Source organism: Erythrolamprus reginae, chromosome 3, assembly GCF_031021105.1.
Source record: "Erythrolamprus reginae isolate rEryReg1 chromosome 3, rEryReg1.hap1, whole genome shotgun sequence".
NCBI classification, from domain to species: domain Eukaryota; kingdom Metazoa; phylum Chordata; class Lepidosauria; order Squamata; family Dipsadidae; genus Erythrolamprus; species Erythrolamprus reginae.
The window spans coordinates 58,961,956-58,977,002 of NC_091952.1; the positions used below are offsets into that span (position 1 = coordinate 58,961,956).

A 15,047-nucleotide genomic window follows, 5' to 3' on the forward strand; every position below is an offset into this window, starting at 1 on the left:
ATTATTTTCTTTGTCATGTATTTTTATAGTTGCTATTCCCTTCACAGCTGAGTCTTACTTCTTCTACTTTCCCTTTTAATGTCATTGCAGGTTGGAGTGCTTGTAACGTTCTTCCTGCTGCTAATTTTTTCTACCAGTGTGGTTTTTCTTTTTGTGGGGACTGCCTCTCTTGGCCTCTTCCTCAGCAGCACATTCCCCAGTGTGCTGGCCTACACGGAGGACATCCTCCAGTACAAAGGTAAAGTCCCCGCTCCCGTGTTTTCACTTCCTAGAAAATTAGTAGTTGGAGAATGCCAATTTAGGAAAGCAGGTGGTAGGACCCATAGTAGGATCCCATTAATGACTTGCTATCTTCTAGAGTCACTGAGCCATCCTTGTGCCAAAATTGCACAATGGGAGGATTGGTTTACATTGGCACAGATCTTGCTGAGTGATGCTAAATTAGTCAGTAATGGGGATTCTGCCTATCTCACTCTCATAGAACTCTCATTTGTGCAAATAAATTCCTGATATTCTGCCAGCCTTTTTAAGAGAGAATGGCTTGAATGATCTGAATTGTTTTGCTTGTCATACCTTATTTCTCCATTCTGGCTATTGTTTGCCTAGCCCCAGATTTGATTGCACTTATTGTTAAACACAATACAATATTGTATATACAATACAGTATATACAATGTAACATTACTGTACAGTGTTCCCTCGATTTTTGCGGGGGATGCGTTCCGAGACCGCCTGCGAAAGTCGAATTTCCGCGAAGTAGAGATGCGGAAGTAAATACTGTACACAATTTTTGGCTATGGACAGTATCACAAGCCTTCCCTTAACACTTTAAACCCCTAAATTGCCATTTCCCATTCCCTTAACAACCATTTACCCACCATTATTACTGGTACTCACCATTGAATAAGACACTTAATGATCCTGATATTTATAAACATAATTATTTATTAACAATATTATTTTTTTGTTATTTATTTGCAAAATGTATTAGTTTGGCGATGATGTATGACGTCATCGGGTGGGAAAAACCGTGGTATAGGGGAAAAAACACAAAGTATTTTTTAATTAATATTTTTTGACCTTGTTCGACCTTAATGAAAATAACAATTAGACACATATGATAAGAACACCTTGTCCTGTCCATACTGTTTTGTATTGTCTTTGTATATAGTTTTGTATATATATTCAATAAACACTATTTTTTTTAAAAAAAAATTTTTTTTTGAAAAACCATGGTATAGGCTATTTGCAAAGTTCGAACCCGCGAAAATCGAGGGAACACTGTATAACATAATGTAATATACTGTTGAGGTTGAATTCAACTATGGATGCTTGCATTGAAATGTCCATGATATTTTCTTGGAAATCAAATGGTAGTGGTTTCTTATTCCTTCTTCTGGGAGGTTTTCTCAACTTCCCACTCTTCTCTACTGCCCTGATTTTTGTAATAGTTTTTATTGCAATACAACAATGACCATGACTTCTTAAGCTTTTTTATTTTTTTGAAATCAGCCAAGATCAGCTAGATCAGTGATTCGCAACTTGGGGGTCGGGACTCGGGACCCCTTTCGGGGGCAAATGACCTTTCGACAAATTTCCCATGGTGTTAGGAACTAAAGCTTCTATTCTGGCACCTTGGAACATATTTTTACAATCCAACCAATTAGGTATTTACAGTGGGGGTGTCCCATTAGACTTATGGTTGGGGTCACCATATGAGGAACTGTATTAAGGGATCATGGCATTGGAAAGGTTGAGAACCACTGAGCTAGATGCTACCATATTATTATGTAAATGTTGAAAGTGAAAGGACACAGAATGAGTTTCAAGGAATTAATTAAACCACAGAACCTGATGGTTTTTTTCTTCCTTATTTGCTTTGATAGGGGCACATTAACACTGAATGTTTATCTTGGACTTCAGCACAAGAAAGGTGGCATTCTTTTAGATTAGGGATTAATTTTTACCACTTACATTTGAATGCCCCAGTCATAGACTACAGTCTTATATCATCTGCGTAACTAAAACAGATGCCAACTTTTAAATTCCAGGCTGTGCCACTACTGTATTGGTGACAGGAGCAGGAATTGGAGAGATGGTTCTACAGTTGCTGGTAGGGTCGGTAAGTATACTAGATATCAAAATGACACTCTGCTGGGTGTAAATTGACATCTAGCTACCTCCCAGGAAATCAAAGGGAAAATTTCAACCATTGAAGATAAAATTGAAATTTTATACCAAGACTGCTAGTTCAGCTAGCTTAATAGTGTCTGCACCAAGTGAATTTCAGAAAAGGTATCTGAAAAGCCTTCCATGGAGATATCCCATGTGAGTGTTTTAAATAAATAAAATGGTATTTGGAGCACAAAAGCATATTCTTGACCACTAATGTATCCTATAGCATGTATCCTCTAGTTTGTAGAGAAGGGGTGCTAAGAAAGCTAGCAAAATTCTCTAAGGCAGTGATGGCGAACCACAGGGTGCCACAGGTGGCATGCAGAGCCATATCTGCTGGCACACGAGCTGTTGCCCTAGCTCAGCTCCAATGTGCATGTGTTTGCCGGCCACTAATTTTTGGTTCATACAGAGGCTCTGGGAGGGCATTTTTGGCTTCCTGAGAGCCTCCCGGGGGATGGGGGAGGTCATTTTTACCCTTCTCCAGCTCCAGGGAAGCCTTTGGAGCTTGGGAAACACGAGCCTTCTGGGTCTACCAGAAGTTGGGAAACAGGCCATTTCCAACTTCCAGAGGGCTCCAGGGGGCGGAGGAAGCTGTTTTTGCCCTCCCCAGGCATTGAATTATGGGTATGGGCACTCGCGCATGGATGATAGTGCACGCACATGCTCTTTTATCACTGCTCTAAGGCATATTTCTAACATATATAAAGATTGGCCAATAGCAATCATATGTTGCAAAGTGTGTGATCTGCTAATTGATTGAAGCTTAGAGGGACCCTGATGTTTAAATTGAAGACATGGGAAAAGCATTTCTTCATGTAACCATGTTGCTTCTGAGCTTTTTGGCACTTCTTGAATTGCAAATCTTCCCATGCATGTGGAAACACAAACTAATGCCCAGCAGGTAGAAACCCTGGGGAAGCAGATGGCATTTGCTACTTTCCCTGAAGGTCAGACAGTCTGGCACAAACTTCTTCAGTAGGGAAATGAAGCCTGCATAACCTCAGTCAGCAATACTGGAGCAGTGTTTCCCAACCTTGGCAACTTGAAGATATCTGGACTTCAACTCCCAGAATTCCCCAGCCAGCATTTGCTGGCTGGGGAATTCTGGGAGTTGAAGTCCAAGGTTGGGAAACACTGTACTGGAGCACTTTAACATTATTCTTCCTGCCAGACAGTAAGCTGTGCTCGTTAGTTTTTAAGACAGTATCCAAAGCTTGAAAAACCTAAAATACCTTGTTTTCTTTCTATCAGATCATTCATGACCAAGGAAGCTATAGTTTCCTAGTGTGTGGAACCATCTTTGGAGCTTTGGCCTTTACTTTCTACGTCTTCCTTCTATTTTTCCACAGGATTCACCCTCAGTCCCAATCAGGTGAGTCTGTCTGCTTGCTCTCCCCGATTAGCAGCAGCACTTCTGAAAAGAAAGGGAGGCAGGCCAGGAGGAAGAAGGTGTATGTTCCTGCACAACAGACAGGGAAGAACTCTGAAATGTATAAAAATTCAAGGAAGCGTTTATTTTACAGCTGCTTCCTTTCCCCCTTTCCTGCTTGGATTGGACTGAATGCCCAGGCAACCACATATCCCTTCATTTTCCTTATTCTTGGACAAGGACAATGAAGCCAAGAAATTTAGGGGGTGGATTAACACTAGAAACACTAAATAAATAAGCAGTAGTTTTCTTTGCTGTGTTAAGAGGAGATTAGAACCTCATGAAGTAGAACCAAGTCTTGCATACAACTGAGTTGTAAATGGGAGAGTTTATGTGGATTCAAGACTACTGAAGTAAATCTTGCCCCTAAAGTGCGCAGTAGTAGCAATATTCATTTCTGTATTTTTTGGCTTGGAAAATTGTGCACTTAACACTTCTTGATCATAATGAATACTAATAATTAAAAATAATTCTGACAGCATTTAATAGATCATTCTGTGGCACATTATAGAAACCCTGCCTTTCTGTAGGATGCAGGATATTAATCCTTCGATTTAAGACAGGCTGGATTGTGTAGTCTGGGAATGGAAGGCCCTAGGTTCCTTTTCCTTGACGTATAATATTAGATTCCTTATTTCCATGCTTCCTTAATTCTTAAGTGGAAATGGTGTCAACTGTAACTTGAAAATGTACATCGCTGGAGGTTTTTAATCTCCTCTATACATCCTGAGTACCAGTACATATATGAAAGAGTAATGTATGTATGAGTTGGAGAATACGCATTTTGGAGAATAGCACCTGCCAAGATTGATGTCTACAAGTACTGTACAAGTCTTCATCCACATCTATTGAAAGTTTATTTATTTTATTTATTTATTTGTTAGATTTGTATGCCGCCCCTCTCCGAAGACTCGGGGTGGCTAACAACAATAAAAAAGACAATGTGAACAAATCTAATATTAAAAATAATCTTAAAAAACCCAATTTAAAGAACCAATCATACATGCAAACATACCATGTATAAATTCTATAAGCCTAGGGGGAAGGGAAAATTTCAATTCCCTCATGCTTGACGACAGAGGTGGGTTTTAAGGAGCTTGCGAAAGGCAAGGAGGGTGGGGGCAACTCAAGTAGGGGGAGAATGATTGAATGATTTTTTTAAACAGCCAGTGAAAGACATTTGATACTTTATTTTAAATGACAGCTTCAAAATTTTGTTTTGTAGATATGGATGTATCACCTGACAAGCCACCAACAATAGGGGAACATGGACTTTATCAGAGCTAAATAAAACAGCGAATTCTTATCTGGATCAAGCACATGGTCATTTCAGCTGAAAGATTTGTTATCAAAGCTTGATTTGAAACTATCTGATTTTTCTACAACTGAACTCCTTGATTACAGTTCATTCCCATTTATGATTTGAAGGGAATGGTCATAATGATTGAGGGACAATCTGCAGAATCCTAAAGAGGCCAAACTTTTGATATATGATCAATTAAAGTCCATTCAAAAGCTCAGTTGAAAAAAAAAGTACTACTGTCATTTTACAGATCTTGCTGATAGGAAATCGGGGGTAGGGGTGGGGATATAGTAGTATTTTATATGTAGAAAGTTTTGGAAAGCACCCCTCTTAATTATGTACCCTGCACCCTCTTAGTTGCAGGAAAAATTAAAAAACCTCTACCCTTCGTATTGTACATAGCTAAAATAAATACGTTGTTATAAAATTGCCACCTAGCTTGAAGATTTCAAGTTTTGTCTGTCCCCAGATGGGACTTTACTATGTTCTGGTGGTGAAAAGCCCTAGACACTGTAGATAGTACAGTATATAGTTCACGTAAAGGTGGATTAAGTTTGATTGAATCAGTATAAGTTGGCCTTTTAACATTAGGCTACTAAATGATATAAGCCAGATGGGCTACTTTATTGGTCAGAAAAGCGGAAGTTCTGAAGTATTAAAAAAATTTAAAGCACACGAACACAAATGTTATGTCTCTTGCAATTGTGCAATATTGTATAATAGGTGCCTTCCAGGAAGTGAACTTGAGAAGTACTAAATAAGTGATGGCTATTCTCATGACTGGCTCAAATTAAGGTAATGGGATAGGTGGGAATTGCGAATGCTGTCCTAGGGGTATACATCTGTTATGTATATATGAAGGAATGTTAAATATGGTATTGTTGCATGAACTTGTGAAGTGACCAAGATGGGACCCAGCAACATTACTTAAGCTATTTTTTCTAAGAGGCTTGTTGCACTTCTCATTTCAAAATTGTATATTTATACTAAATTTGTATTGCAATGTGGCTTTTGGATTGCTATGTTGCATGGGTATGCACCCTCATCTTTGATTTCCATGTTGTTTAAACCTTCAAATGCACTGTCCTTATTACAGAGCACGTGTACTCACGTTTATATATTCAGATGAGTGTAAACTTTTCTAATTGCCCATTTCTAGATTTTTAGATTTCTAGGCCAGGTGGTCAATATTAGTATCAATTTCATGTGTGAAAATTCTGGCGTTATGCAAAGCTGAAGCTGATGAAGACAGAAGCTTCTGCTGCTACAAAAGGTCTCCATACTGTATTATCTGCAAGCTATTTTTAATATGTCAGAGTGAAAAAATAATTATACAGGTAATATATTAAAAGTAAGAATAAATTTAAGCTTGCCCACCTTCTTGCTGGAGTGCAGCATCCAATCACTTAATATCCAAATATAGCTCATACCAAAATACTTTTGGGATCAGGATTGAAAATTTTAACCTTTAATCATGTTGTTTGCTTGGTTTGCATTTATAAATCACAGTTTATTTTTATTGTATTTATGAATCAGTTTATTTTGATTGCAGATTGAACCCAGAGATTGTGGTTTGTAAGAGATGGTTTAGTATGTCATATAAATGCAACCAATTGTGATTTATTCTATAACCCATATTAAGCAAAATATGGATTAACATATTGTGTGAACTCAGTCTGAGTAAAATAATCTGCAACATAAGTGTTTTTTGTAGATGCAATCTAAGGCAAAAAAATGTGTGAAAAAACAGCTATTAACAATCTTTGATTTGGAGAGTCTTTATCAATTATTTTAATACATAAAAGACAGTATAAATGGGCAAAACATTATGAATAAAGTAACAATGTAAATATTCCTGTTTCAAATATGAAACAGGCTACATGGAGCACACTGCATTTAAAACAGTGTTGCATCTGGAAAGCAGATGTTCCAAATTTAAAGTATCATTCAAAATGGTTTGTAGGTCCCTAAGAGACATTTGGCAAACAATATTCTTCAAATTGCTATTTGAAGTTATTTCAAAGTCTGCAATACAGGAGGTCCACCATTGTTATCTTTAAAATTATATTTAATTAGCAAGCCTGCATCAAACTGGTCATGCTATATCTGGATTATAAAACCTGAGTTATTGTTTTATTCATTTTTTTCTAGACTGGTCAATAGCCAAAGTTCTTTGGATGATTTACACTAAAATAATTTTTAAAAATAGAATGAAAAATCAATTGAAGAGCCTTGGGAAAAAATGTCTTCTTAATCTGGAACTAATGTAATGCAAACAGGGGTGTCAGTCAAGACTTCCTGGGAAAATATCCACAAATTTGTATCCACTACAGAAAAAGTTCCCTCCCTTGTAAAGACCAGTTGGAGGAGACTTAGAGAGCATCATGGGATGACTTTAAGGCCTGGTATACATATGAGAGATAATGTGAAATGCAGATACCTATTAGGACAGGCAGGGCACTATTTTGGCCGGACAGACCTGCCACCCATAAACAGGATTTATGTCTTGTATATACTGTCTCAGTTTATTGGCACGCATCATGTCCATTACTTGCTCAATCAGAACACCAAGCATCTCACCTGGTTAGATGAAATGGAGAGATGGAGCCCAATGTTATCTGCTTATTAATGACTGATATATACTCAACTGACACCCATTCCCAGCAGTCACAATTTTAATATGTGTGGACTTCAACTCCCAGAATTCCCCAGCCAGAACAGAAGTTGAAATCCCCATATCTTAAATTTACTCAGGTTGAGAACCACTAATATAGATATTAAAAAGCATAGCTGAGCTCTCAAGAGATACTGATGTCCAACCATGAAGTAGAAATCACATACAGTCAAGAGTTGAATAGCCTATACATTTAATAAATAATAAATCCACCTGGATTTCTGGAAATTCTTCTGGACATGGCCAAATAAAGTAGAATCATTCTAAGACAGTGTGCATCCCAACGCTGAAAGTTTGATCTAGAAGAATATCAGTCAATGATACTGAAAGCCACTAAGAGGTTCAAGAGGAACATAATATGGTCCTAATCCCTATGTCTTGTTTCCAAGTCATCCTACAGGATGATGTTCTTTTCCACAACCAGGTGTGACACCAGACTGAAATGGATCTAGAAGGTCAATTTCACTTACAAAAGTCTGGAATTGATAAACTACTTTGCCACATTGACAAAGTAGCAAATTGGACAATCTACAATGAGAACTCAACACCTGAATGACTTTCTCCCATTTGGGAAGCTGTGAAATAGATATGACGCCTGCTCTAATTGATATATGAAAAAACACTGCATTGATTGGTTATTGGAAACATAAGGAAGGGATTTGGATTTAGTCACTTTAAAAGCATGGTATATAAATAGCACAAAATAATCTGAATCTAGTGAAAGGGGTCTATATTAAGCCCTGTGGTGCTAGATTGTTTCACACTGCAATCCAGAAGGAAACATCAGAAGACAAAGTCGCCTTGCCTGGTTGCTTGCTTCCTTGTTGCTCATTAAGACCTTCAAAGCCATGGAACCAGGAGAGGTACTAATTACATTTTGATTTGGCAGTCAAATGATTATTATTGCCACAGGATATCCTTTATACTTATTTCTCTGGGCTTATTTGTTTCACTATCCATAAAAAAATAATCATCCACTAATATTATTAAAGAGGAGTTGTTCTCTTCTTGCAAAGCAAGAAATCCTAATATCACAGTAGTATTTTAATTTGCAAACCCTCAGATTTCAATAGGGTAGTCTATGATGAATATGTGTCATTTAATTACATCCAAATTCAAGAACAGTACCATAGAAGCAGGCTGTAAATTTGTACTATGACATATCTGATTTAAATAACAGTTGTTTATAACACTCTGGCAAAATATTTTTAAATATTTCTTTTTAAATTGTATTGTAGTGGTATATTCTGTCTACCGTGGAAAAAAATAATATTCCAAGATAAATGTTTGTTAAAAAATATTTATTTTTAAAAATACAATTGTTCTGTAAGTCTTCTTGCACATACATATTAACATGATTTACTACATTTAAAACAAACCTACATTATTAGACAAAGTAAATCCCTCTATAATTTCTTAAAGAAAATATTTAACACTCTCCCCAACTCTTGTAAAAAGAAAGGTTGCCATAACTTTTTTTCTTGCAAAAAGTTTAAGCAATAAGGAAAAAAACAGACTGATTTCTCAAGGAACAATTTCGTTATGTTAGGATGTGCAGTAACTAATATATCATTTTTTTAAAGCAATTAGGCTTCCAAAGTGTGCTCGAGAAATGTAAGATTAACTTTGCAAAGCTCTGAATCAGATTTGGTAATTAAAATTATTATTGAAAATACAAAATTTTCTCATTTCTTATAAACATCTTAAGATTATGAAAGTCTTCCTAATACCTTGTCCAGATATGCTCATAGTGAAGAAAATAACACTTTGATACTTACTTAAGACTTTGGCTATTCATGCAATTTTATTATATATTAACATTATTTTACACAATGGCAATATACTAAATATATAAAACGTATAGGTTTTCATAAAAAAAAAAAAGAACAAGCTACATTTCCCTAGATAAATTCACTTGACTCTTGTGGCAAAAGGCTGAACATATGACAAATATTAAGAAATCCTTAATATTTCCAACCTATCCCATAGATGTACCAACATAGATGTTGCAGAACACATCCCATGAGAACTTATCTAAGAGCACAGGATGAGGAAAGAGTAGCTAGAACATATTTTTATATCCTTTAAGGGCCCCACAAAGACCACAGGAAGCTGCGAGGGTTTTCAATAGGCAATTACCCTAAGAAAAAGCTCAAGGACGTGGCCTTATCCACTCCCATTCTTTCTGGTCTAACCATCAAAGAGGGCCATCATCTCCAAAATTAAGATAATTCCACTTTTGTCTGCAATATATATTCTGGGAAAAATATTATTCTGGGAAAGTTACATTGAACTAGAAAAGAACAAAAAACAAGTGCTATACGTGTTTGTAAACTAAAATTAGCAACATCAGAGCTTTAATTCATCCATGTAAAGCAGAGATTCAATAGTAGGTTTCAGGATTACCAATTCCTTACAGATTGGTAATCTCCATTAACTGCAGGTGCAGTGTAGGTACTAGCTAAACAGTATTCTTTGTGAAGCACTGGAAATAGTTCAACAATATTTGTCAGCTTTCATTTCTGAAAAATGTTTGTTACATCAACATGTACATCAAGGCCTAATCTAGTTTCTTCCACTCCACCACCACCTAGATTTCCCCTTGTATAATCTTACAACATGCATGAACTTGTCAACTGTGAACAGAAACAATATAAAAAAAAATACTTTTCACAATCACTATGTTTACATAAGATCATTTGGTAACTGCATTAAAATACAAACAATGCATTGTTACGTGGATTTAGAAGAAGAGGCTATTCCTTACAAGTTCTAGCAGGTATTTCGTTATTCTAATATTTCTAGTATTTAAAATTCTGTGCAGCTGAACACTGAGAGACCAAATAACAGCTAAAATTAAAGCACTACCAAAGACAAAATATTGCAGCTTGAAGGAGCTGTTGGAAAATGTTGTTACTTCTTTCCTCATAATTCTGCAAGGCATACTAAAGTCAGATTTTAAAGGAAAAAAATAAAACTATATATGAAAACAGTATGAAAAAAAAATTCCAGTTATTAATGTAGTGCGCAAGTAATATTAAGGAACTTGCTCCACACCAGACTTTAAGGTGGCTTTGAAATGGGATGCAGTAAAGTTGGGAGAAGAATAAATGAGTATTAATTGAAGGCCAGATATTTATTTATATTCCACGTTTCTTTCAAGAATTCGAAGCTGTGTTTCTGGTCTTCCGAGCAGCATGTATTAGTAAGATCTTTGGTGTGATCCACAGATTTTTTCTTTTCTAGAAAATTCTGCAAAAGGATTCCAAATTAACACTCACACTGATGAATCCACTAACTATACAATTTTGGAAGCTTATCATTACACAGAAATCTTATTTTGAGCCAGGGGTGAAATGTTCCCAATATAGGCATGCCGGCCAGTGGTTGGAGAGCCGGTATCGGCGGCAGCACGAGGCTTTGTCCATCCACCTGGACGCCACCATTTGGGTTCTTTTATCCTCTGCGCATGCTCAGAAAGCTTTGCATCTGCATTCTCCGACCACCGGCAAGCACACCTGAACTGGGAGAATTACACCCCTGTTTGGAGCCAATCCATTCATATCTTTTTCAACAGTATGAAAGTAAATGATGCTAAACCAATTTAGCTTTCTGGCACTTCAACTAAAGAAAAACTTCTTCAATTTTATGCAGTACCAACATAGAGTGGCAAGCTAAATAAAATACTTAATTGCAAATGTGAAAGCTGTTTCAAGCAAAGATACATTCATATGGTAACAACTATTTCAACCATTCAGGTTATTTATATGAAAGAGACAGTTGTATGACTAATACTTCCCTTAACTCATCCTCGGAAAATTGGTTTCAGATATTTTTGGAGAAAATGATATTTTAGTAGCTTTAAAATTATGTTTTAACAAATAAAGAAATATGACACAGCGGTCTATAGCATTAGAAATCCTGAATGTACAAGTCATTTTAAAAACTGCAACCATAAAGTGCAGTAGCTTTCAATCATGTTTAATAAAACAATTTGAACACCATTCCAGTTGTTTAACTCTATAAAATATTGCCTTAGGTAGCAATTTCTCCAAGCAATAGAATTAGTTTCGTCACTGTGATTAATAACATTCCATTGCATTATAAGAATGACCCCAAGAGAAAACTCTCATATCATGGCAGTAGTTCCATAGTTATGACATTATATTCGTATTTTGTCGATCAGTCAAGCCTTGTGAATTACTTTCAGAAGCATTTTTTTTCTGGAAATAAAAAGCAAATACCGGTAGCTATTCAAATAAAAAAGTCAAGATATCCTTAGCATTAGTGCAAATCCTAATTAATGAATCTAGAGCAGGGGTGTCAAATTAGTGGCCCACGGGCTGAATATGTAACATATTCATATTTATTAAAATCAGTGGGACTTTCAAGTAAACAATACACCAGTTTGGCTCACTCACTAATAATTACTGATAGTTAATGTCAGCTTTTATTTTGAAAAGGTACTCTAGTTTAGCCCTTAAAAACCATACCTCACTTTTTTCCAGTACCATGAGTATCCTAATGCTTCTTTCCAAACAAAATTTTAGAAATATCAACAAGCTTAAGGAAGTATTTGGTTCTTAAATTATTATTTCACCGACTTATATTCACAAAACATTAGCATGACAGCAAAGGAGAATTAAAGTTCTTTGGCATTTCCTCACATTAATATGCACTTTTATGGCCTCTCACAATCTCTTTTTATACCAGTTACGAGTTGTGCAAGGGAGAAATCACCAATGTAATTTGTGAAAGATAAAATTTTCACTGCTTACTTTAAAACTTGAAAAGTAATATCTAATTTAATATTTCCTTTAAAAACAGAGCTCTAACCAGTATAATCTCGACAGCCTATTAAGATCTTTTGAATGAATGATTGTTCATAAGGGATTACATATAAAAATGCAGTAAAAGAGTAGCAAAACCTATACATAATGAATTATTTAGGAGACTCAACATTTGTCCAAACACTAACTGATTAGGTAAAAACCAACGAATATCAATTTGTGCTAACATGTAAAATAATATTGTAAAGGTAAATGTAGAGATTGTTGTTTTCTCTAATAATCAGATAAGAAAAATATGGCATTAAGAAAAGTCAATAAAGTACCAGAAACATAGAAACATAGAAACATAGAAGACTGACGGCAGAAAAAGACCCCATGGTCCATCTAGTCTGCCCTTTTACTATTTCCTGTATTTTATCTTACAATGGATATATGTTTATCCCAGGCATGTTTAAATTCGGTTACTGTGGATTTACCAACCACGTCTGCTGGAAGTTTGTTCCAAGGATCTACTACTCTTTCAGTAAAATAATACTTTCTCATGTTGCCTTTGATCTTTCCCCCAACTAACTTCAGATTGTGTCCCCTTGTTCTTGTGTTCACTTTCCTGTTAAAAACACTTCCCTCCTGAACCCTATTTAACCCTTTAACATATTTAAATGTTTCGATCATGTCCCCCCTTTTCCTTCTGTCTTCCAGACTATACAGATTGAGTTCATTAAGTCTTTCCTGATACGTTTTATACTTCAGACCTTCCACCATTCTTGTAGCCCATCTTTGGACCCGTTCAATTTTGTCAATATCTTTTTGTAGGTGAGGTCTCCAGAACTGAACACAGTACTCCAAATGTGGTCTCACCAGCGCTCTATAACCAGATATTTCTTAATCAGTAATCATATCAAAGTAAGAAACCATCTGAATAATGTGTATGTTAACATTATCTAGCAGCTGAAAACATGAAAATGAATATTATCTAACACAATTTTAAAAAGCAAAATACAACCTAAATATGGAAATTAGAGTGAAGTTTTCACATTTACTAAATGGGTGTTTCGAAAATAGCAATAAAGTACCTAAGTGAACAGTTGCAATGGGACAAAAATTCTATTCAAAATGTAAGCATAGGAATTTTTTTTAAAGAAAATAGAAAGTCAACCAGCCAGGAAGTAGACAAATGTAAAATGGCTCTAAATAAATCACAGAAAAGTTTGCAACAGGGAATGTGTTTTTTTTCAATACGGAGGGAAGCTTCACTAGGTAAAGCCACTATATAATGGCTAAATCTGTTATCTTCCATACCAAATATACTAGCCACCTCCAGTTCTGGCTCCCAAAGATCATTCTTAAATAGAAAATAAGAGAAAACGATTTATTGATAATGAAGCAAGAAGAGATAAATTAAAAATTTCTCTACACATAAATCTCCCAAAAAATAAAAGGACAGTTCAATTAAGCAACTAAAAATGGAAACGCTATACCTGGATCTTAGCATAAGTGGGCCATTGTTTTAAAGCAGAACATTTTTTTCTGAGAATATTGGGACTAGCTTGTGAAACTAGGATAAACAAACTACTTTCAGGATCATCTAAGTTTTGGTTCACTTGCAAATCTAAATACATGTATTATTTACCAGTTGCTCCTTATACCACATAGAAAAGCACAATACTGGAAAAGGGAGACTCCCAAAGACAGAAGCCATCCAGGCCAGTGTTCCTCAACCTTGGCAACTTTCAAATGTGTGGACTTCAACTCCAAGAATTTCACAAACCAGCGCTGGCTGAGAAACTCTAGGTGTTGAAGCATCTGTGCAAATGGCTCCAGTCCATTAGATATTATTTTTTAAACGTTTAATTGGAATTTGCCAGTCTTTTCTGTAGCCTGACGGGCAAAGGAGAGTCAAGCAAATATGTTAACCACCATTACTCTCCATCATAAAGTTATAGCAAAATTTCGTTTAAAAAACTTCTCGTATTTTTAAGGGCAGTCATTCCAGTCTAGAATGGCTGCCCTTAAAAAGTGCTGCTCTGACCTGGGTATTGCCTACTGTGCCACGTAAGAATGCAAGACATCTACTTTTTTGTTTATTTTTATTTATTTATGTGTTTCCCACATTTTGAAGCTGAAGCTCAAATATTTTGGCCACTAAATGGTAAAGCCCCTGATGTTGGAAAAGATTTAAAGCAAAGAGAGAAGGGATCGGCAGAGGATGAAATGGTTAGATGGTGCCATCAACATAATGAGTGTGGGCCTGACTGCTGTGGTCCATGGGATCACAAAGAGTCAGACACAACTTAGCAATTGAACAACAACAAATCCCACCTTTATAATTTTTACAAAGAAGATATCCAACATACCTTCATCCTCCTATTTTCCCCACAGCAACAAACCTCGAAGTAAGTTGGCCTGAGAGAGAGAGAGTGACTAGCCCAAAATCACCCATGGCTTTCACGGATAAGGTAACAAGTCCTGCTTTCTAGATTTCTAACCACTAAACCAAACCGACTCTCTCTTGCTACCTGCGATCAATGTTCTGCATGTCTACACTGAAATAGATCCACATATGTTCAATTAGGTACAACAAGAGATAGGATTGGACCTTTTGAATCCCTGCTTGATCAAGGGCGCCAGCTAGTGTTTAATGCAAACAAATTAACAAATGTCTACTTTAGTCTGA

General features: G+C 36.1%; 1 protein-coding gene across 2 annotated transcripts in view; it reads left to right on the forward strand.

Annotated features, from left to right (window-relative positions):
• MFSD4A (major facilitator superfamily domain containing 4A) overlaps positions 1 to 6,610 on the forward strand; it is a 66,814-nt gene extending 60,204 nt beyond the window's left edge. For both annotated transcript variants that reach the window (XM_070745505.1, XM_070745506.1), the window contains 4 exons: positions 91 to 238; positions 2,051 to 2,121; positions 3,429 to 3,549; positions 4,832 to 6,610. In XM_070745505.1, coding sequence (XP_070601606.1) covers positions 91 to 238; positions 2,051 to 2,121; positions 3,429 to 3,549; positions 4,832 to 4,893 — 402 coding nt within the window. In that variant the 3' untranslated portion in view covers positions 4,894 to 6,610. The remainder of the gene's footprint in view (positions 1 to 90; positions 239 to 2,050; positions 2,122 to 3,428; positions 3,550 to 4,831) is intronic.
• Positions 6,611 to 15,047: the final 8,437 nt, after the last annotated feature.